Below are 24,337 nucleotides of genomic sequence, written 5' to 3' on the forward strand. Positions count from 1 at the left end.
ATGAATAATAATGATATAATAATAATAATAATAAATAATAATAATAATAATAATAATGAAATAAGAATAATTATTTCTCTGTGTTTGCTTCTAAATCTTGTGTCCCAAACCCATCCCTCTCTGTACCCACCGTACCCAGTCATACCCAGCTGCTCCTGGACTCTGTGTCCTTTCCTCCTGACAGGGTGGAAACGTTTCTGTCAACCCTCGACTCTGATTCTGCAACTGGACCTGACGGCATCAGCCCACGGGTCCTAAAATCCTGTTCTTCCGCTCTTTCACTCCCTCTCTCTGTTCTCTTCACCCTCTCTTTTGCTCAAGGTCATCTGCCATCTGCTTGGAAATCTGCCAACATCACCGCTTTGCACAAAAAGGTGCAAAAACAGATCCCAGCAACTACAGACCAATCAGCCTTCTCCCAATTATCAGCAAAGTCATGGAATCCATCATTGCTTCAGATATGAAATCTTTCCTCTTCTCCAATGGCTTGATCTCTGATCATCAATTTGGTTTCAGACCTGGTCACTCTACTCTGGACATGCTGCTTCTGCTTTCTCAACAATGGATGGAGGTCCTCAATGCCAAACAGGAAATTAGAGCTGTCTCCCTTGACATATCACGTGCCTTCGATACGGTCTGGCACCCCGCTCTGCTCACCAAACTCTCCTCTTTTGGTATCCATGGAAATCTCCACGCCTGGCTGGCGGACTTCCTCTCTAGTCGTAGTCAACGTGTGGCCCTGAATGGGTTTTTCTCATCTCCTCTTCCTGTTCAGGCTGGAGTTCCCCAAGGCAGTGTTCTGGGCCCTGTGCTTTTTCTGGTCTTCATCAATGATCTCTCTGACTCTCTTGAAAATCCTCTCTATCTCTTTGCTGATGACTCTACTCTCTGTCGCTCCATTCTTCATCCCTCAGATCGGCAGTCTGCAGCCTCCTCACTCTCTGCAGACCTGGACAAAATCACAGACTGGGCAAACAAGTGGAACATGTCTTTCAATCCTGACAAATCTCACACTCTTACGATGTCTCTCCGAAAAGACTGACTGGACAACCCTCCCATCCACTTTCTGAATAATCCTCTCCAAGAAGTTCTGTCACTCAAGCTTTTGGGTCTCACTATCTGCCATGATCTTTCCTGGGAAAACCACATTTCAAATCTGGCCTCCAAAGCCAGTCGCCGACTGGGCATCCTCCGTCGTGCGAAGTCCTTCCTTGGCACACCTGAGCTCCTCACCACATACAAGGCTTTCATCCACAGCTCAATGGAATACTGCTCTCCTCTCTGGGCTGGTGCTCCTACCTCACACCTAGCTCGTCTTCACGCTGTTGAAACCAAAGCATTCAGAATCATTGGAATCTCCCGCAATGAAGCTAACTCCAAGGGCCTCTCACTCACTCACCCCAGGCAGGTTGGTGGTCTTTCCGTCTTCTGCCGACTCCTCTCTGGCCTTGCCCCCCCAGCTCTCTCTGGGATCTGTCCCGCAAATATTCCTACAGGTCGCACAAGATCTGCCTGCAACCCTCTTATGGTTAAACTGCCAAAATCAAGACTCTCTGCTCACCTTCACTCCTTCATTCCTCTTTTCTCCCGCCTCTGGAACAAACTCCCTCACTCTCTTCAATCCCACTCCACCCTCCAGGTCTTTAAAACAGCTGTTCACCACCATCTCTTATCTTCCCCCATCCAAAACCTTGATCTTTTCTACCCCAGCTAATTTCACCCCAATTCCACTTTTTTGAAATACCAACTTCTGTCCTGGAAGTCCTTGGTGTCCTTGTGTTTTATACTTCTCCCACCCCCCCTCCCTCCCACACATCTCCCTGCTCTTAAATGTTGTGTGCTCTCAAGTGTTTGTGTGCTTCCCCTTCTCTTGTCTTCCGCTCCCTCTTTTTATATATTTTGTTTGTCTGGTTGATTTGTTTGTGAAGTAAATGTCAGCTCTTTCACGAGCCTCGATTCAGTATACAAAAAAAAAAAGAAAAAAGAAAAGAATGAAGGAATAATGATATAATGAATGAATAAAAAATAAATAAATAATAAATAAATTTCATAAATGAATGTTTTCATAAATAAGCAACAGAATTGTTTCAACCAATTGAAAGTTGTGAGTGTTATACCAAACAAATCGGCATGGAATCCAACAAAAGGAATTAAATGACCGACATTAACTGAACATTATTTATATCCGCAATATATTACATCATCCCCATATTATCGAGTGTTTACACAAATTCTATATATATTCTTATTTGTCCATATTGTTGAAATATTCATCACTGTGTCCAAACCTGATAAATCCAGACTTAGGCCGGTGCGTGAGCTGCCACCTATAGGCAGTCATGTCCTTCCAGCCAATGGAGCGAGGGTCATGCCACAGCGTCCGAACCTGTGTGAAACGGAACAATGGAATCAGTTTTATTTTCGCTCTCAAATAAATATAATTTACCATATTTATTTTTAATATAACTAGTATATGATGGAGAGAAGCCTCCACCTTGTAAATTATTTACAGTGTAAATATGTAACCCATTATATACGTAGATTTCATTCAATTCATTCATTCATTCATTCAATGTAGCAAGTGTTTATATGTCTGTTCTATACATATTGCTTGGATAGCTGGCCTGATGCTGACCTTTCAGTAACCTGAAAAAAAATCATACATCCGCCATTTTGTTGCTATGGTAAACCGAACACATCTTCACAAGTGTTATTCACAATCGCCATGCCCTCCCTATACGTTTTCAGTGCAAAACAACTTTTAAAAGCATCATCAAATATGACCATCAAAATAAGTGATCTATTTGAATAATCTTAATAAAATAATATAATCTTGTGATTCCATGTTTTGAACTTGCAGATGCTTTATCCTTGAACAAAGCTGAACCACTTCTTCCACCTCGAATAAGGATATACAAGGCTGGTCAGGGTCTCCCACCACTCACAGGAAGAGGCCATTTGACCCATTATCCCTTTGCTGTATACTTTATAAATTGATACAAACAAATCTTTGAATAAACTTATCACAATTTGCTTTCATCTTTCATCGACTAATGCAATGAATATATTCCAGTAACTTGATTGAACTACATCCGTTTCCCTTTATAATTGGTTTGCTTGTTATATCCCAGGTAATCTCCATGCATGGAACATAGTAGGCAACCTCTTTTCAACAACCTTAATCGCTGCAACGTAATGTAGATGTGAAATCTGGCTTTATATATTTATCCAAGGATGCTCCAAGTCGCAACAGCACCTCCCAGTCCCAGTAACGCATGAGGTCCACCATTTTCATCAGACGTGACTACATAGGAGAGAACTCATTCAGGACTAGTGAACAGGCTACCAGATGAGCTATCCTGCTGTCTCTCAGGTTACATCCACCTGGATTTTTTTTATAGAGGTATCCAAATCCGAATAGTAACAGGACTCAGACTTGCTTAGCTTGTACTGTTTGATGGAAATGGCGCGTTTAAATTGTTGAGTACGTTCGACATTTACCTTCATATTGAATAGACGGAGCAATCATGGTGAATATAATGAATGGGAATACCTTGTCATTAAGATGTATGTGAAAAAGACTTTCTCACCTGGTCCGGTGTGTTGCCTGTGTGCCAAAGAGCATTGCGGAGATGCTCGCCAGGTCCTGTGGTCGAGTTAACAACCTTCACCTGCAGTCCCTGATAGGCCTTTGCCCTGGTTGGTGTGCTTTCCCAGTACGACTGTGTGATTTGCTTCCACATTACCACGTAGAAACGACTGCTCGACTGGTAGCCAAAAACGAAACCAGCATAGTCATCATCTCTGTGGGTGTTGATGAAGAAAGTGCCACTGAAGTCGACTGCACTGAAATCGTCATAGCCTGTGGAACAAAAAGTGAAGCTGCTTTTAAAAGCGGGATTCCAGGATGGACACAAATGGGGGATTCCCGATATAGTCAGGTTCACCATGTTGACAAATATAATTTCGTTCAAAATTTTGGGAGATTAGCAAACCTGTACATTTTTGGAATCATCAGAGCATGGAGAATCCGAAAATCAATGTTGGCATTTGCACAGACACCTGCATGGCCGCCATTTTGGATTTTCAAAATGGCTGCCATTAAATACATATTTTGCGCGATCTCGGCTTCTAGTCAACCTAGAAACTTAATTAAATATGCTAATCCTATGTTTTCTGGGTCAAGGAATCCAATAATGGCCTCAAAATAGTGCTCAGGATTATAGAAAAGCAACAAACAAAGGTAATTGAAAACCATTGTCTATATATTTGTGATATAACTGTATTACATAATCCATGATATTGCAAGTCCTTTGAAGTTATAGGTTGTTATAGGAAGTTATAGGTAGTATCAGATTGAACTTTAAGTCCTATACACAGGATCTACGAGGTCTATACCGTTCAGGAATATGCGTTTACAGATCTTCATCACTGTCCTGAGTGTCATTTTCGCAAAGGTGTCTACGCAAATGCCAACATTAATTTTTGGATTCCACATGCTCAGAATATTCCAAAAATGTATAGTTTTGCTAATCTCCAAAAATTTTGAACGAAAAACATAGTGAACCTGACTAATATATTGGTGATTCCATAAAAACAAAGACCTCACTCAAATAATTTAATATCTGTGTGGTCTTTTAATCATTTTTCTCGGACGTCACCATCTGGGGTTCAGAAGTATAATAAACTTATGCGCAAAACAATTTCATTGTTTCGAATTACTCACCAACAGCAAGACCAGGATCGCAATTAACCGTTTGCAGCAACTCCTTTCCTTGATGGCGCACAATCCAATTTGGGTCGTTCTGCGATGTACCCGTGGGGTCGAGAGGCACCATCTGGAACCTGCTGAAGTCGGTGGTTGTAATCGCATAATTCTCTGGACATGCGTCGTCCGTATCTTTGACGTTATCCTGGTCAAAGTCGTCTCGGCAAGCATCGCCACGACCATTTCCTGCCGGGATGATACAGAGACCTAATTTGTGAGAAAACGGCTATTGATCTTAAACTCCATTTGATTTTCGCACCTTTTCTGTATTTTGTTATATCCACCCTGGCAGCGTGTCTCAGCAACACACACGAGTAAGTAACGACTTTGTTACAACACTGGACATTTTGTTTTTGTGATTAGAAATGCGAGTCAAATTTAAGACGCCACATTGATCTCGAACAACAATATCACTTTATCTGCTGTGACAGGGTTTAAAATTGCATAAACATCACCTTCAACTTTGGTTACCGATTTATGATACTGTGGTGGACACGAAAGCCCACTGGTGTGGTGACATCATTCCGCGCACCAAGTGGGCGGCGGCCACGCCCGAGGGGTAGGCGTGGCCTGAGGATATACACGGGGCGCGCAGCCCGGAGCGCGCTAGTGTTACAGTGAGCTTCTCAAATAAAGATGCTTATAAGTTACCGCGTGTCCGCTTCCTCCTTGCTCGCAAGCAGCGCGCGTAACGCCGCGCTTTACTGGTGACCCTCGACGTTGGATCTGCCGGAGCGATCCTTCCACACACGACGCCATTGCCATGGCCAACAACGCAATGTCAATTAAACTTCCCGAATTTTGGGAGGCCCAGGCCGAAGTCTGGTTCGTCTGGGAAGACGCTTATAAGTTACCGCTTGTCCGCTTCCTCCTTGCTCGCAAGCAGCGCGCGTAACGCCGCGCTTTAATACCTTCATTACCTCCGCCACCGAAGTTAGATGGAGGTTATGTTTTCACTCCTGTCTGTTTGTTTGTGAACAGGACATCTCAAAAGGTTGTGGACGGATTCAGACGAAATTTAGTGGAGAGGTTCGGTGTGGACTCGGAAGAATTGACTCAATTTTGGTGAAGATTGAAATGTGGATCCGGATGCGATAATTTTTAAAGTGATTCTTCACCATTGAGTGATCGGGCCAAAAATATATGTGGCATGATATTTCAAAAATTTGTGGATGACTTGTGACAAAACTAGATGGATGAGTTGGGTGAGTGACAAGAACCAGCCGATTCGATTTTGGTTCATGTCTGGATCCAGATCCGACTATCATGGATACAAAACGTAAACTGTTCAGCCTGACGGGGGTATGCGCTCTACCGAGTAACATTCTAGTTCATCATTTATTCGTACCTCTCTGGGAGAATGAAGGCATCACCAACTTGTTCAGCTGCCCAGTAAAGAATGCTCAGGTTCGACAGTTGGACCACCGACTCCTGGCTGAAGATGTGGTGTTCATCCGGGACTTGAAGACCACATCTTAGACCGGGATTCGGTGGTCAGAATGTTCTACCCGCCTACTGGGCAACTGTACTGGTCCATAGGGCCTTCATTTTGAAAATATGAACCTTCCTAACAACAAGAAGTTATTTTTCCTCTCTGGTAGAAAGAACTTTCGCAGCCAATGTCATTTATATAATTAGATAATTTTGTTATGGTCGAATAATTATCTGATTATTTGAATAAAGAAAGTCAAGTTTATATGCTTGCTAATAATGATGGTTAAAAGCTTATCTTGAAAAAGAAGGTTTGTTTTACAAAGTTTTCAGTTGCTGAGATCTTGCGGGTGAAATTCTGATAATTGAAAACCAAGGATTACCGAATGAGTCGAGCTGGTCGATGTTTGGCACCAGACGACAGTTGTCTTTTTCGTCAGGAATTCCATCATTGTCATCGTCATGATCACAAGCATCGCCTTTGCCATCTTTATCATGATCTGCCTGATTGGCATTCGCAATATAAGGGCAGTTGTCCATGTTGTTCTGGTGCCCATCGTCATCGATGTCTTCATTGTTGTCACACTTGTCACCAACCAAATCTACATCTGAATCCACCTGCAACCACAACACACATTCAGCATTTTCCGATTCGCTTTAGAAAGGAAAATCCATTCCTTTTCCACAACTGTTGAGCATTTCGACAGAATTCCCCTGTTACCTGATCAGGATTGTGATGTAATGGGCAGTTATCACACATGTCTCCTACTCCATCCCTGTCTGTGTCCTTCTGATCGACGTTGTAAACACGTGGGCAATTGTCTCGCTCGTTTAGAATGTCTGAAAGAAAATGGGTGAACCACAGTTGATGTTTCATTAAAGCTTATTTCTCTTCACCAAGAAAACTGATTTTTAAACATTTTAAGTGTCTAACACACTTGGCGGAGATTGTACATGTACAGTACTGCATGCAAGCACAAGGAACACTGGCATTAGTAGACATCAGTGATTTCTTTTTTTCCATGAATTACAAGGACCCAATGGACAAATCACTGTACGTGGGATTTGAGCTTGGGGATACAGCATCATAAGCTATGTGCTCAGAGGGGAACGTTGCACAGGCCGATGCAGTGTTGTTGCTGCGAGTCTCATATTCATTTATCTTTTATCGTCCTTTATAAATGACGAGCAGAAGTACCCGGCGTTGCCGGGCGGGGGTAGGGGGAGGGTAGGGGAGGGGGAGGGGAAGGGAGAGGGGGAGGGGGGAAGGGGTATGGGGAGTGGGGGGAAGGGAGGAAGGGGGAGAATGGGAGGGGGGAGGGGGAAAGGAGGGGGGGGAGGGAGGGGGGAAGCAGGAGAGGAAGGGAGTTCATATATATGCTGGTGGGTTATGCCGAACAGGAAGAAGAAGAAGCTGTACTACCAACTTCGTACACTTCCGGAATGATTTGATTTTTTTGTATTCAAATGTCTGGTGATTGTTTACTTGTATATAACTGTCATTAATTTAAAAAGGCTTGGGCACTATTGAGCAATTTTTTTTTTAACTCCAAAAAAACATCTTTATATATATATATATATATATATATATATATATATATATATATATATATATATATATATATTGGCCTAAAACACTCCCAGGCACTCACTGATGAACCTCCGAAAGTTTGACGAAGATCCGCTCAGCCATCTCTGAGAAAAATGGCGACACACAGACAGACATCTCTGTTATATAGTCGATAAGAAACCTACTGTCGCCATCCATGTCTACAGAGCAGGCATCGCCTTCGCCATTGTTGTCTGTATCTGCTTGGTCAGGGTTGTACGTGTGCAGGCAGTTGTCACAGATGTCACCGATGTTGTCTCGGTCATAGTCTGCCTGCCGTGGGTTATAGGCCCATGGGCAGTTATCCTGTGGGTCCAGAGGCATGGGAAGATGCAATCAATTTTCGATACCTCGGAGCGTTGTGTTCGTTTTCATTAACAATGCTCTTGTTGATAAATGCAATGGCTTTTGGTAAACATAGCTCAGGTAAAATGAAGAAACAGTGCAAATGATGGAGATAATGAAGAACAAGGTAGCTGCTATTAAAGTTTGTGAAGTAAAACAAGTATGGAAGTGTTGGATGTTTGTGTGAAGCAAAGGGAATCAAGGTGTCAAACTTGAATTGTTGTCATCCTACCTTAGAATCCGGATAGTAATCATTGTCATCGTCGTTATCACAGGCATCGCCGATTCCATCCTTGTCGTGATCCTCTTGTCCCGAGTTTGGCAGAAAAGGGCAGTTGTCCTGTGCAAGACACAAGTTGTGATATTACTCTGACGGAATGGTTTCCTTTGGAATATACATGATTAAAACCTTTACATGAAATGTGGAGCACTAGTTTGAGAGCAAATACATTTCCAAACAAGAAAGAGCAATCAAAGATTGCAGACCCTCTCCAGGACGTGTGTGGTTTTGTCCTTTTGGTCCTTTGGTCTTTTGTGTCTCTTGGATCCTCTGGGTCTTTTGGGTCCTCAGACAGGGCATATAAGGATATTTTGGGTCCTCTGGGTCTTTGGGGGTCTTCAGGGTCTTTTCGGTTTTCATGGGTCTTCGTGGACTTTGCGATTTTAAGGGTCTTTTGGGTTTTAAAGGCTTTTAGGGTTCTAAGGGGTCTTAGGGATCTTGGGGGTCCTCAGAGTTTTATGGGTCTAGGTGGATCTAAATGGTCCTTACAATCTTCTTGGTCTTAATGTGTCTCAGGGTTGTCTTTAACGTCCATCTTTAACGTCCACCCAGCCTAACGTCCATCTGAGGGTTGGTACACGTTGCGAAGGAACGTCCCACCTGTGAAGCACCAATCCAACAGTTTATTGTCTGCTTGGGAATCATACCCAGACTAGACACCTTAAAAAGTAAGTGTGTTACCTCTGCATCATTCTGTCGGATCATTTCCACTGCCCTACTACATCTTTTTGTTTTGCTAGACAGCTTCATGTTTTTTTTTTTGTAAAGGGTTTGTCATTGTGTATGCGAATTGTGACCAAATGATAAATTCTTGCCCTAGTTTGAGTGCTCCTCTGGCAGCATCTCGTGATCGAGGTAACGACATGTCCAGGGCAAATTCTCCATTATGGAAACTTTCACGACCGGTGTGGGCTGTCTCTGTGCCTTCTTGGGAAGAGATGATGTTGTATAATGAACATGAAGTCAGCACAAATTTAATTGTTACTTAAGGTTTCACTTTATTGCCATGTTTAACTATATTTGATGTGCAAATTGCGTTTGAATCTTTTCTTAGTGTTATTTGTTACTGTGGCTTTGAAGTGTTCAAACCATTTTGTCGCTGGGCCTTATTTTCCATGACAGGGTGCATTCACTCGGATCAAAGCGCACATGGATAGATGCTCAAAGCGCTTATGTAAGACAGTGCCTCCTGTTTGTGCTCCTGGAATTCAAAAACTTGTCTGCATTCCTATTGTGTTGAAATGAGAGTGCTGCTAATGTAAAGTCTGTGCGCTTTGAGGTCAAGAACACTGCTGCGTACATCAAAAACGTGCACGCCTCAAAATATTATTTTTCCAATTGTGAAGCCAAAACATGATAATATTTTTTTACAAACAAGGGAAAGAATTCCTTCATATTTTGTGTTGAAAAGCATTTTTGGTGTTTCTGGACATTTATAAAACATTTTCGGTGTAACCAAGGTCGTCTTGCAGTGCCTTATTTTCTTTCCAGCGGTGGCTTTTGTGGTGGCAAAGTTAACAGCAATAAGAATGTGGTGGGATTAAAAAGGTAATGCAAAACATTTTAAACTTGGAAAAAAAAAGAAAAAGTGTAAACAATTAAAAATGTGTAAACCCCACGCAAGCTGTGTAGCATCATATTGTGTTGTCCCGCACCCCTACCCATGATATTTCAAACCCCCATTAACCGGACCTAACTATCTTACTTACAGATTGCAGTGTCTCCTCTCCTCCTTTTTCCTGTTCTTTCCTCCCCTTGCTTAATGTGTCCACCTATGGTCCCACTCCCAGTTTATTTCCAGTTTACCCTCCGTCACCTCACTCTTCCATGAGCCTCAATCTTAATATAGAAAATAAAATCTTCAATCTCCCAGGACTTTTGAATCAGAGAGGGAATTCAGGTTTGTGATATTGCTCACCTGTGGTGGAAGATGAATGAGCGTAACATTCAAACCTCTATTTGATTTCTGGTCGTAGAGCTATGGCAATTGTCGAATAATATAATCGGTACATTTCTAACCGAGGATATACGCACTCGCTCTGTTTTTCTCACCTTCACACAGTGGTACGTAGCATTTGCCATGCACGGCAGGTCATCATTGGGCCATCCATCCAGATCAGGGTCCTCTCCACAGATGATACCATTTCCGGCGTAACCGGGCTTGCACTCGCACCTGTACATTGGGTCTACTTGGTGGCCCAAGTAAACACACAGGGCATTCTTATTGCAACCGTGTGAGCCATCTTTGCAGGGATTGATGGGCTCACAAACCTGGGGAGGAAAGAATTCAAGTAAGCAAGAGTAAAATTGCTATAATAACACCAAATAGTCTGCAGAAATCGGGTGGATGTCCAATAAAAGTGTATCATGGCCTTGCTTCTCATGATCACCTGAGAAGTTCCAGCCACGGATTGCTTTTCTGCAGGAGAAGAGCTCACATATGAGTGAGGTTCTCCAATAATGTCCAACATTTTAAACTTTTAATTGTGTGCTATATAAATTGTCTTGTTGAGTGAGTCGGTTGATTACTATAACATTATATATATATATATATATATATATATATATATATATATATATATATATATATATATATATATATAAATATATATATATATATATAAATATATATATATATTTATATATGTATATTATATATATATATATATATATATATATATATATATATATATATATATATATATATATATATATATATATATATATATATATATATAACATACTAGCATGACTCTATATACTAGCATGACTCGGTGCACTCCGCGTGCCTCACCACACGTCGTTTCAGAGGGATAGGCATCAATTGACCATGTCTGCTTTCTCAGGGGGTGAGGGATGGTGGGAATGGTGGATGGGGGTTAGTGGTGGTGATGGTGGATTGGGGATCGTGGGGGGAATATATATATATATATATATATATATATATATATATATATATATATATATATATATATATATATATATACCTATATATATATATATATATATATATATATATATATATATATATATATATTGTTGAGGTTTTGAGAATTGTACATATAACATCATTAAAGGTTAAAGGTCTGCCCCCCATAGTTAGTCCACAAGCAACACGTAGGCCCATTATAATTAGTTATGTCATCGTATGTGTAAGAGTAGGCCATTTCACTAGTAACATCTGTGTTGTGTAAAGAAATAATAAGCTTAGGTCCTTTCATTTTGCGGCCACCCTCCAATTTCTATCTATGGGTGAACTCGATCCCGCGCTCCATTTGGCATCCCTCAAGTTTGTTACGCTTTGGGCTACCCGCAGCAGTTTGTTACGCTTTGGCCGCCAGCAGCGTTCGCTGCCCTTGGTTTCGCTCGAAACTAGTTGGGTAACCACGAGGTAGGCCTGAAAAGGGGGAGGAGCACGAGGGTCGGGGTGTGGCCGCATCAAGCAGCACGTCAGAAGGCGGTGACGGTAAGGGCAACAGCCAACCAGAGCTCGGTGGGCATGGCTTGATAGGGCGTGGTACAGAGCGTCTAGTAAGTTCGAGAGGATTCCCTGGGCAAGGCCATATAAGCCAGCGCACAAAGCCCTTGAACAGGACTCATGCAACAGGACTGGCTGGAGATGAGATGAGAAAGGGATGCGCGGTGTTGAAGTTGGCAGATGAGAAAGGGATGCGCGGTGTTGAAGTTGGCAGATGAGAAGGGAGAGGCGCTTACGAAGGACTGGCAGTGAGAGAACTGATCCGGAGCACTCATGTGAGAACTGCATTAAGAGGGCTGGCGTGCACACGACAGTTTCGAGCCTTGATTGAGAAGCGCATTGCTCACGGTTATCGAACTATTATGAACTGTCCGTTTATTACGTATGTGGCTGAGCTGCGAGTGTAACCGCCAAAGCCTGCCCTACCGATTTGCTCTATAATAATCCCGTGCGCACCAACGACACATGGAGAGCTCCTGGCCGCTGCCGTCGGTTCATCTGCTTCGCGGTGCGAGTTGGGGACCGACTGCCTGGACGCCATCCCTGGACCATCGACCTGTTCGTCTGCAACCCCGTGTGAGTGTGTCTGAGTGTGACGGGCCCGTTTGTCTTGGGATAAGTTAAGACTGTTTAAGGCTGCACTGTGTTTCTTCTTCTTCTTATTGTACAAAGTGTAAATAAACCGTGTTATTCCTTTCTTCCCAAATTCGACCGTTTCAGTCATTTCCTCCATTGGGTAAGCGTGGCACGATTACGGACCGCTTGGATCGGGTTTAGTCCTTGATAACGGCTCGGGTCACGGGTTCGCTACTGCTCGGCGTTTCCACCAACACCCGTGATTCGGGCGGGGCTTATTTCCTCGTTTCTGGGCGGCGCGAGTACTTAGGTATTGGTGATTAGTCCTACGACCCTACTTCGCGCTGTCCAGGAGTGACGTCATAGGTCCCGGGTCCCGTCGGCTATTAAAAGACAAGGGGACTAATCCCCCCTTGGTAAAGGGGAAAGGCCGGCGCTGAGATCCGCAACAATATATATATAATTATACATAGTAGAAACCATTATGTATGGATAATGTCAGTTTGATTTGTCAGACGTCATTAGTTACGCTTTGGCCGCCAGCAGCGTTCAAAATGTCGGTGGCCCAAACGGTGACTAATTTTACTGTCGTAGCATACATACTTCTTCTTTGAATTATTACTTCTGCCACCAAAGGTGGTTATGTTAGGTTATGTTTTCACCCCTGTGTGTTTGTCTGTCCGTTTGTTTTGTTTGTTTGTGAACAAAATATCTCAAAAAGTTATGGACGGATTCGGACGAAATTTGGCAGAGGTAGTATAGAGAGGTAGTATATGGCAGAGGTAGTGTATGTGACACGGACGAAATGATTTGACTTTGGTGAAGATGCGGATTCGGATCCGGATCGTAGAATTTTTAAAGTGATTCTTCACTTTTGGGAGATTTGGCCAAAAACGATACATAGCAGGATATCTCAAAAAAGTGTGGACGGATTTGGACGAAACTTGGTGGACCGGTTAGGTGTCTGACAAGGACGAATAAATTCGATTTTGGTGAAGATCTGAATATGGATTCGGATATGAGAATTATTTAATTTCTTCACCATTGAGTGATATGGTCAACCAGGCGGAGGTATGCTCTCTACTGAGTGTGCCGTTCTAGTTGAATTATGTGGAAGAATCCTTAGTATTCATCAATGAAAGGAAAACCAGTGAACATAACAATGTATTATCGTAACCTGGCGTTGAGAGAGGTATGCTAACTGCTAACATTTTGGGCATGGTCTCTTCTACAAAGCAAGAGAAGCGCTCACACCCGAATTGTCACTTTGCTCTCTTTCCCACCACAGTTAACATATATCTCTGAACATTCGTTGAGAAAATTCATCATCCTTTTATTTTCTTCTGATGCAGATCGACTTGTCTGTATAAAGACTTGTTTTTAATTGCGTAAACGGAACAGGTAGCTTCAATCCCACTACGTTGCTGACAATGGCAATGCATCAGATGCTGACAATGTCAGAACAGCAGGTTTTGTTAAATTTTTCATTTGTTTAGATTTTAATTCTAAGACTAATATCCCAGTGCCAGTAACACTACTAATTATGTAAAGACAGCCTCACATGGAAGTTCATAAACTACAAAAAAGCTGATAAGGAAAAAAAACAACAAAAAACAGGGATTGTAGCCTGACATTGAAAAATAAATAAACAAATATATAATGTTAAAGTGAGTGGATTAAAACAGAAAATATGTACAGGGAGCACTCTACCTGCTTATTCTTGTGGGCATCTTCTATGCCAATTCCAAAGGGTTGATTTCCATTGTAGAGCTTCGGACAAGGCAGGCAGCGGAAACCTGGTTCTTCATTGAGGCACCGATTCAACCCAAAACATATGTTTGGCACCTCTGCACACTGTAAATTACACATAAACAATGTTCATGTTATTTTTGTTGAACTATGATGCTCTTGCCATGTACCCATAATTAACATAAATATCATTTTGCCACAATCAGCAAATTGGTGCTTAAGTCGTTAAAATGTCCCAAATCTACTTCATTAGTGTCGATTCAATTCCCACAGCCGTTGATTCTTGGGTTTGAAGTATTATAGTCTACACACCCATGAAGAAGTTCGGTACACCATGACACTATTCAAAGAGGTGAGGCCTTTTGGCCGTACCCATGGATTATAAAAAAATATTTAAAAAAAGAAATAGGATGGGGGCCTGCAATAAAGTCTGAATTAATGACTAGAGTACTGTATTGGGTTAAACCACTTGCTAGTTTAATGGTGAGGTCTGTATGTGCTGTACTTCTCAAGGGATGTGTCACCTATATGGTCAGGCCTATAATTACCCAGCATGCATGAAACGAAAATCAGGGTTTAACAATTGCTTCACTTTGTCTGTCTGTCTGTCTGTCTGTCTGTCCACAAACGTCAGTTTATGATTGAGCAACAACTTCATTTCAATTCAATGTATTTTAAACACGAATCAGGACATGGATTAGAAAACAAACCTGTAGTTTAGCAGTTATTTATCGCTGAATTCGTCCCGATCGCAAATGCTCAGAGGAATGAGATTTTTTTCTTTTTACTCTGCCTGTCTATTATTCCAAACAGGAAACTTGCCCTTTTTAAGGATGTCATAAAGGACACACAACAGGCATGAAGAACTAATGTAACGTTAAATAAGGTGGTGTAAAAGCTGCTGCATCAACAGCGGTAAACTTAAAAAAAAAAGATTTTTCTACAACCTTTAAGATCTTTTTTGATTACAATTGATTTATATGCTTGAACACTGTAAATAACAAATTTCCTTTTTGCACTTTCAGAAACCTGTCGTTTATTGTTGGGTTTGAAGTATTATATATATAGTTTGAAGTATTATATATATATTTTGAAGTATTATTTTTGTCCAGGACTTGGAGAAAATGTTATGGCATTTTCCAACATCTCGACCAATAAAATTTGCCGCCCGCAGACTCCGCCTATGCCCTTTTTCTCCCAAGACTGCATGGGTAAGGTGTTCTATGAACTCTTTAGTTATATATTGTATTAAAGCGCGGCGTTACGCGCGCTGCTTGTGAGCAAGGAGGAAGCGGACAAGCGGTAACATATAAACGTCTTTATTGTAAGACTACACTGTAACACTGAAAATGCTCCGGGCTGGTCGCCCGGTGTATATCATGAGGCCACGCCTACCCCTCGGGCGTGGCCACCGCCCACTTGGTGCATTGAATGATGTCACCACGCCAGTGGGCTTTTGTGTCTGCCACACGCGCCCCCCCAGAATTCCCGCGCACCTGGAGGGCCAGTTTGCGGGGCAGACGAATGACCCGGCCGAAGCGCCCTCTGGCGATCGGCGGCGTCCGGAGTGCAGGGATGCCAGGTGGGATGCCCCTGGCTGCCCCTGGGATGGGTGCAGGACCGGGGGGCGGCGTGGCGGCGTGGCTGGGCGGTGCCGGGGGTCCGCCCGCAGGAGGGCGGCCCCGACGTGGGGGTCGGGCCACTGGCGGTGGATGGTCCACATCGAGGTGGGCCGGCTTGAGGCGGTCTACCGAAACGCGGTCAGGAGTACCGCCGATGTCCAGGGTGAAGTGCTTCACCCCGGTCTCCAGCACGCGGAAAGGCCCGTCGTACGGGGGCCGCAGTGGTGTCCGATGGGCATCGTGGCGGACGAAGACGTACTCCGCCGTGCGAAGCTCCGGGGCGACGTGCGTCGGTGGGTGCCCGTGGCATGCCGTTGGCACCGGGGCGAACCTCTGGGCGGTCTCTTGCAGAGCGGAGCGCTGCTGTGCCGCGGACCATGGTGCTGTGGAGTCGGGGAGGGACTCGCCCGGCACCCGCAGCGGTTGCCCGAAGACCAACTCCGCCGCGGATGCGCGCAGGTCCTCCTTGGGCGCCGTCCGGAGGCCCAGCAGGACCCAGGGGAGCCTGTCGACCCAGCCGCCGTCGCGGAGGGTGGCCCGGAGCGCGGCCTTCAATGAGCAGTGAAATCGCTCACACAGTCCGTTAGCCTGGGAGTGGTAGGCCGTGGTTCGGTGCAGCCGGACCCCGAGCCCCTGCGCAACCGCCCCCCAGAGCTCCGAGGTGAACTGGGGGCCGCGGTCGGATGAGATGTATGAGGGGGCGCCGAACCGGGCGACCCAGGTGGCGATGAAAGCCTGCGCGACATCGGCCGCCGTTGTCGACGCCAAGGGCACGGCCTCCGGCCACCGGGTGGTGCGGTCCACCATGGTGAGGACGTAGGTGAAACCCCGCGAGGGGGGCAGAGGTCCCACCAGGTCCACGTGGACGTGGTCAAACCGGCGTTCCGGCACCGTGAACGGGGCCAACGGGGCCTGGGTGTGCCGGTGCACCTTGGCGCGCTGGCACGCGAGGCACGTCCTGGCCCAGCCGCGGACGGCCTTCCGGAGGCCATGCCAGACGAACTTGTCGGCGATCAGCCTTTGGGAGGCCCTCACGCCCGGGTGGGACAGGCCGTGGATGGCGTCAAACACCTGGCGCTGCCAGCCCGCGGGCACGATGGGGCGAGGACGCCCGCGGAAGACGTCGCACAAGAGGGCCATGCCCGCGCCATCGAACGGCACCTCGGTGATGCGGAGGCCCGTGACGGCGGTCCGCAAGGCCTGGACGTCGGGGTCAGCGGCCTGGTCCGCTGCCATCCGGGCATAGTCGATGCCGAGGTGGACTGCGTGGGCGACGGCCCGGGAAAGGCAATCCGCCACCGGGTTGTCCTTCCCCGCGACGTGCTGGATGTCCGTCGTGTACTCGGACACGGCCGAGAGGTGACGCTGCTGCCGGGCCGACCACGGCTCGGTGACCTTGCCCATCGCGAAGATCAGCGGCTTGTGGTCGACGAAGGCAGTGAACGCCCGGCCCTCGAGCAGATGGCGGAAGTGCCTGACCGCCAAGTGAAGTCCGAGCAACTCGCGGTCGAAGGTACTGTAACGGCGTTCGGGCGGGCGAAGCTGCCGGCTAAAGAACGCCAGCGGTTGCCAAGCTCCACGCACCCATTGCTCGTGCACCGCGCCCACCGCGTAGTCCGAGGCATCGGTGGTGAGGGCGATCGGTGCATCGGGCGCCGGGTGCGCGAGCATGGTGGCGTTAGCCAAGGCGAGCTTCGCGCCCGTGAACGCCGTGTCCATCTGCTCGGTCCAGGTAACGTCGCCTTTGCCCGGCTTACCTCGGAGAGCTTCGTGCAGGGGGCGCAGGAGCTGGGCGATATGGGGCAGGAACCGATGGTAAAAGTTCACCATGCCCAGGAACTCCTGCAGCCCTCTGATCGTGCGGGGGCGCGGAAACCCCTTCACCGCCTCCACCTTCGCCGGCAGGGGGACGGCTCCGTGCCTGGTGACACGGTGCCCCAGAAAATCGATTGTGGCGGCGCCGAACCAGCACTTTGCGGGGTTCACAATCAGGCCATGCTGGCCCAGGCGTTCGAAGAGCGTGCGGAGGTGGCGTAGGTGCTCTTCGCGGGACGAGCTGGCGACGAGGATATCGTCCAGGTAGACGTAGACAAAATCCAAGTCGCGCAGGACGCTGTCCATCAGTCGCTGGAACGCCTGAGCCGCATTCTTCAGACCGAAGGGCATGCGCAGGAACTCGAAGAGTCCGAATGGCGTGATGACCGCCGTCTTCGGGACGTCCTCCGGCCTGACGGGGACCTGATGGTAGCCGCGTATGAGGTCCACCTTCGAGAAGAAGGACCTGCCCGCCAAACGGGCAGAAAAGTCCTGAATGTGGGGGACGGGGTAGCGGTCGGGAGTCGTGGCGTCATTGAGACGGCGATAGTCCCCGCACGGTCGCCATCGCCCGCCGGGCTTCGGCACGATGTGCAGCGGTGACGCCCAAGCGCTCTCTGAGCGCCGAACGATGCCGAGTCGCTCCAGGGTAGCGAACCCCGCTTTTGCCACCGCCAGCTTCGTCGGCTCGCGGCAGCGTGCCCGGGCGTAGACCGGTGGCCCGACGGTGGGGATGTGATGGGCCACCCCGTGCTTGACGGCCCCCGCCGAGAAGGTGGGCTGCGTGAGGGCCGGGAAGCCGGCGAGGAGGCGGGTGAATGCGTCCGCTGCCGGAAGCGTACAGACCAACGTGGCCGGAACCGAATCGTTCGGCAAGCCGCTTGGCAAGCCGCTCGTTGAGCTGGGCAATGCACAAGCGAGCGAGCTGAACGTCTCGGCCTGGACAAGCCGTCTGCGCTTGACGTCGACCAGGAGCCCATTAGCGCACAGGAAGTCCGCGCCAAGCAGTGCCATGGGCACGTCGGCGGTGACGAACGTCCATCGGAAAACCTGCCCTCCAAACCGCAGAGAGAGGCAGCGTTTTCTGTACGTACGGATGGGCGTCCCGTTCGCGGCAAGCAGCGCGGGGCCCCCACCCGCGGCGTGCTTGTCTGACGTGCCGGCGGGAATGGGGCGAGGAGGGCCAGTTTGGCCTGGTCCATTCGGACCGACTCACCTGCGCTCCCGTGTCGCACAGGTAACGGCGCCCGGAGAAGGTGTCCGTTATGAACAGCAGGCTGCTCGAACGGCCGGCGCTCATTGCCACTATTGAGCGCCGGCCCGGGCGTTTCCCGACCCGTTGAAGGAGCACGGCGGATGACACCGCCGAGCTTCGTGGCCGAACTTGGCGTGGAACCAGCACCAGGTGGTGGAGCTGGAGGAGCGCGGCTGGCTCCGCCAGGCCGGTGGAGTTGGCGGGTTTCCCCGCGGTGGCGGTTTTCACCGCGGCGGTGGGCGGGGCGTGGCGGCGTTCACGAGGTGCGTATCAGCATGCTGCTGAACATCAGCGCGCTGTAGAAGCTGATGCTGTGGAACATGCTGCTGAACATCAGCGTCGAGGGCCGTGACGGCCATGCCGACGCTCGCCCGCATGTCCGAAGCGGCGAAGTACCTGTCCGCCTTGGCGGCCAATGCTCGGGGTTCCGTTAGCTCGGTCCCGGCCAACGCGAGGCGAACCTGCGCTGGAAGTTGGCGCCGGAAAAGCGCCCGGAATAGCGAACCGGGGGCTTCGTCGCCCAACAGTGACAGCATATGGTCCATTCGGACCGACGGGCGCGTCTCACCGAGCTCGGGGAGATCCAGGAGGCGGTCGGCCCGTGCGTCGTCCGTGAGGCCGAACGTGGCTAGGAGTAGCCGCTTGAGTGCCTCGTACTTGTGGCCGTCCGGTGGGTGGCGAAGGACGGACACAACTCGAGCGGCCGTGCCGGGCCCGAGGGAGGCGACGACATGGCAGTAGCGCAGGTCGTCGTTGGTGAGGCGCCGAAGCTGAAATTGGGCTTCGGCTTGAACGAACCAGACTTCGGCCTGGGCCTCCCAAAATTCGGGAAGTTTAATCGCCATTGCCTTGTCGTTGGCCATTGCAATGGCGTCGTGTTCGGAAGGATCGCTACGGCAGATCCAACGTTGAGGGTCACCAGTAAAGCGCGGCGTTACGCGCGCTGCTTGTGAGCAAGGAGGAAGCGGACAAGCGGTAACATATAAACGTCTTTATTGTAAGACTACACTGTAACACTGAAAATGCTCCGGGCTGGTCGCCCGGTGTATATCATGAGGCCACGCCTACCCCTCGGGCGTGGCCACCACCCACTTGGTGCGTGGAATGATGTCACCACGCCAGTGGGCTTTTGTGTCCGCCACAGTATTATGTATAAAGTTCTCTCTAGGACTGAGGTAATGATTATAGCTTATGCCCTCACATATATAACTTCGTATATAACATATATAACATATATAACATATAACATATATGCCCATGTGCAGACCTTCCAGCATACATGCGTCATGCATGTGATGCATCCATTTCAAGTGATGCATCCTAGTTAGACTAAGCTATGAGGAGCGGCTGAAGGAACCGGACATTCTTTATTACAAATGAAGAGATTATGAGGGGATTTAGTGGAGATTTTTTTTTAATAATGAAGGATTTCAACTAAATAAGTGCAGAAACGTTTTCAGCAGAATAGACACTGATATGACCAGGGATCGTAGCCTGACAGTGAAGGGGAGTGGACTTAAGACTCCCCAAGGCAAGGGTCTTTTATTGAGAGTAGTTAATGCATGGAGAGGTCAGGCCCGTTGCCAGGATTTTAAAAGCGGAAGGGAGGTGCGGTTCTAAAAGTGTAAACTGTTCACTATCCATGGCCTGAGCTCGCTGAAACCACGCCATAGTAAAGGGGGTCAGTTGGTGCCATCCATGGGAAATTTTAAATTATAGACTTCATTTCCCGCACTTTGGTGCTGCTTCTTTGGGTTTTATTTAACAACTTCAGAAAAGTCAAATCTCTAGTTGGAATAAAATACAATTTTAGAAATGTTTTTTTAGAAAAAGGAATTTTAGTTTGAAAACATTTTTCACCAGCAAAAGGGGATGCAGGGGAATGGGGGGGCGGGAGGGGTGCGTACACTGAGTGGCTACAGCATGGGGTCTCCCATGGAAAGGTCGTGGAAGCAGAAACGGTAGATAGGTTTAAAATGGGATTAGATAGGCACCTAGAAGCATTGGGGATGGAGAGCTAGATGGATATTGGCATGATAAGCCTGATGGTATCCTCCTGCTTTGAGCTTCCTTGTATTTCCATGTATAATAACAAACAGATGCACCACAGCACAAGGAGAGAAATTGTGGGAGTAGGATGGAAACAGTCTCAGCAGGTGCAGGAAGCTCAGTGATGGGAATGGAAGAGACCGCGAGGTGATGATGAGCGGCAGACTAAAAGGTCTGTATGGAAGAGCTCGACACAATGGCCTCACAAAGACAGGTGTGAAAATATGAGGCATGAAGGAATGGAGGTGAAAGTTGATTTTCTATTTGTGGAGGGTAAACAGGAAACGGTTCGTGGCAGATTGTGTGTGACTTGCGTAATTGTAACCGCATTCACCATCATTTACTTCGGACAATTCATATAAATGGATACAGATCTCTTTGGAGAAGTGAAGAGTAGTACTGGAGTTGGATGGTCAGCATTTGGGAAATTAAATAATTTAATGACAAGCAAATTGTCCTTGTGTGTGAAAATTGAAAGTTTACAATCGGTGTGATCGACAGCAATGACATGTGCCAGTGAAACATTGTCTCTTGCAAAGAAGATGGAGCAAACATTGGTCATCCCACAAGTCATCATTCTATCAATGAGCACCTCTTCTGGAATCGTTGATTTCAAATATACTTGCCGAACTATTTGTGCAAAAAATGTAAACAGGAAGGTTGTGATACAGAAATTTCTAGATCCGTATTTGACTCATGGAGAGGATTCTGCCAAGTCTGAAAGCATGTTTGAGCTTATGGGTGACACATTCAATAATCATCAAAATCCGTGGGAAAAGTGTACGGCATGTGTTGAGTACAATACAAGCACAAGTGTGGGAGCTATAGATTCGCTGAAAAAGTGTGCCGGCCATTTATATTAAAGATATTGACAATTACTTACCAGGTGGATATTTTTTAGCTTTCAAAATACTAAAAATCTTTTTCAGATGGACTTTGTCCTCTAATTCTCCCAGTGGGTCCTCTTTTTCTGCACCCCACTTGGGTTCTCAGGCATGCCCCCTCACCCTTAGACCTTTCTGGATGGATCTCACACTCATAATATTTTCCCCATGTTGGAATTTCTGCACGGAGTTCATAAATAAAAATGCCGCTACTAATACAGCAGAGTTCAAATTTTAAAGCTTTGATTTTCCAGAAGTTAAAAGTTACTTTATATACAATTACAAAGTTTAATTAGTGTTTTTTTACTGATGTGCTCTGAGGTTATTTATTTGCAATGCATTATGGCTAATTACGTGCATGAAGGTCAACTTGCCTCGTTGATGTCAAAACAGTGCATGCCATCTCCTTGGTAGCCAGTACGACAAGACCCACACTGAAAGGATCCATCAGGAATGCTGACACATTTTACTCCCTCATAGCAGGGGTTGGACAAACAGCCATCTGTGTGAAAATAACAGTCTTTAGGCTCCAATAACACACAAGGATCATTTGGATTCAGACGTTCGCTGAATGCCAGAAGCACGTGCGCTCTTAAAACGACAACATTTATTGGGCCAATGCGGAATTAAAATTCAACAACCTAAATTTAATTAATTAACGTAAAGTGGTACCGCAACACAGTAAACAGGTGTGCAACCTAATTCAGCCAGAAGGACAACTCTAACGTCTGACACATTTCACCCTGGCCTAGTGATAACTCCATCAGCACCACCGCCCACATTCCTTTACCCAGGACAATAATAAGGTCCAATAACACCCTCCTGTATGACCCACCGATGGGACATTGCTGCTTGTTGCACATTTCACTCTCCCTTCCCTTTCCAATGCATTCTTTTCCACCATATTGCGCTGCAGGGTTGTTGCACAGATGCTCGCGATGACGGACACCACCGCCACACGTCACGGGACATGCAGCCCATGGAGCCCATGGTCCCCACGATCCATCCACTAAAGTTGGAAACAAAAAATGTGCATTGTAAAAAAAGAAAGTTGGGGAGTTGGGAACTTATTGTACAGGAACTTTTTGAATCATAACGAACACAGCAGTTCAGTAGATATCACTTGTGACGTCTTAATGTATCCTAAAAAGATATCACAGTGTGTGCTGGTCCACTGGTCAAACTTCCTCATTTTTATTACTGCTTCTATCGATGATTTATCTGTTATATTTCTACTCCACAAGCCAATTAGACGGACGACATGAATGTTATTCAAATTGGATCAATTGACTGAAAAACTGTTTTTTTTCCAAAAAACAGATCCACAAAAGTCACAGCAATCCCTCGACCATGACGTCTGTTTAAAGGAAATCATTTGAAGAGTATCCACACTTTGTATATATCATACAAATAAAATAATTTCCCTCACTTTGATCGGTGCCCAAAATAAAACTGGTGATTAAAAATAAAAGAGATGATGAGAAGAATCATACATTGCTGAGCACGGTGCTCGTTTTCGAGTTTTTGAGGTTTCTGAGATTTGACTGATGTTGAAGAGTATAAAACAGGGGGATACATTTAAGTTAAGCTAACAAGAGCATTTTGTAAAACCCAATTTTTTAAAGTGCAAAACCGGCAGAGGAATTGTACACAGAGCACAAAACAACACAAACAGGATAGAGAAAAAATAAATAAATAAATAAACATAAGCAAAAAAACAAAACTAGAACGGCACTCGGTAGAGAGCAAATGTCCGCCAGGCTCGACAGTTTACATTTCGGATCCCACTGATAGGCCGGATCTGGATTTGGACCTGAACCAAAATCGAATTGCGTGTTCTTGTCGTCTAACCAACTCATTCACCAAGTTTCGGCCAAATCCGTCCATAACTTTTTGAGATACTGTGCTACATATTGGTTTTAGACCTATAACTTAATGGTGAAGAATCGCTTAAAAATTCTCATATCCGGATCCGTCTGCGAATCTTCACCAAAATGAAATCAATTCGTTCGTGTCACACACCTGACCTATCTACCAAGTTTCGTTCGAATCCGTCCACAACTTTTTGAGATATTCCGCTATATATCGTTTTTGGCCCGATCTCCCAATAGTGAAGAATCACTTTAAAAATTCTCGGATCCAGATCTGGTTCCGGATATTCCCAAAAATGAAATCATTTCGTCCGTATCATATACCCAACCTCTCTCTTAAATTTGTCTGAATCCGTCCACAACTTTTTGGTATATTTTGTTCACAAACAGACAAAGACAGAAACAAACAAACAGACAGACAGACAGTAGTGAAAACATTATAACACAATGGTGAAGAATCAGTTTTACAATTGTAGTAGTTGATCCGGATGTTTATTTTCACCAAAATCGAATCAATTTGTCCTTGTCACACACCTAATCTTTCCACTAAATTTCGTCCGAATTCGTCTATAACATTTTGAGATATAATGCTCACAGACAAACAG

The 24,337-nt window shown here is 46.2% G+C and overlaps 2 protein-coding genes across 2 annotated transcripts in view; both read right to left on the minus strand.

Moving 5' to 3' along the window:
- The window catches only part of LOC144894359 (uncharacterized), a 460,407-nt gene that overhangs the window by 48,301 nt on the left and 387,769 nt on the right, over positions 1-24,337 (minus strand). The window lies entirely within an intron of this gene.
- Positions 1-24,337, minus strand: part of THBS1 (thrombospondin 1) — a 59,386-nt gene that overhangs the window by 6,560 nt on the left and 28,489 nt on the right. Inside the window, exons 9-19 of the mRNA XM_068131030.2 lie at positions 22,697-22,870; positions 22,236-22,363; positions 14,198-14,341; positions 10,486-10,704; positions 8,386-8,493; positions 7,955-8,114; positions 6,921-7,039; positions 6,583-6,817; positions 4,727-4,954; positions 3,591-3,862; positions 2,289-2,386 (exon numbers count right to left, since the gene is read on the minus strand). Coding sequence (XP_067987131.2) covers positions 2,289-2,386; positions 3,591-3,862; positions 4,727-4,954; positions 6,583-6,817; positions 6,921-7,039; positions 7,955-8,114; positions 8,386-8,493; positions 10,486-10,704; positions 14,198-14,341; positions 22,236-22,363; positions 22,697-22,870 — 1,885 coding nt within the window. The remainder of the gene's footprint in view (positions 1-2,288; positions 2,387-3,590; positions 3,863-4,726; positions 4,955-6,582; positions 6,818-6,920; positions 7,040-7,954; positions 8,115-8,385; positions 8,494-10,485; positions 10,705-14,197; positions 14,342-22,235; positions 22,364-22,696; positions 22,871-24,337) is intronic.

The sequence above is a fragment of the Myxine glutinosa genome, chromosome 11, assembly GCF_964187855.1.
Source record: "Myxine glutinosa chromosome 11, kmMyxGlut1.1, whole genome shotgun sequence".
Taxonomy (NCBI): Eukaryota; Metazoa; Chordata; class Myxini; order Myxiniformes; family Myxinidae; genus Myxine; species Myxine glutinosa.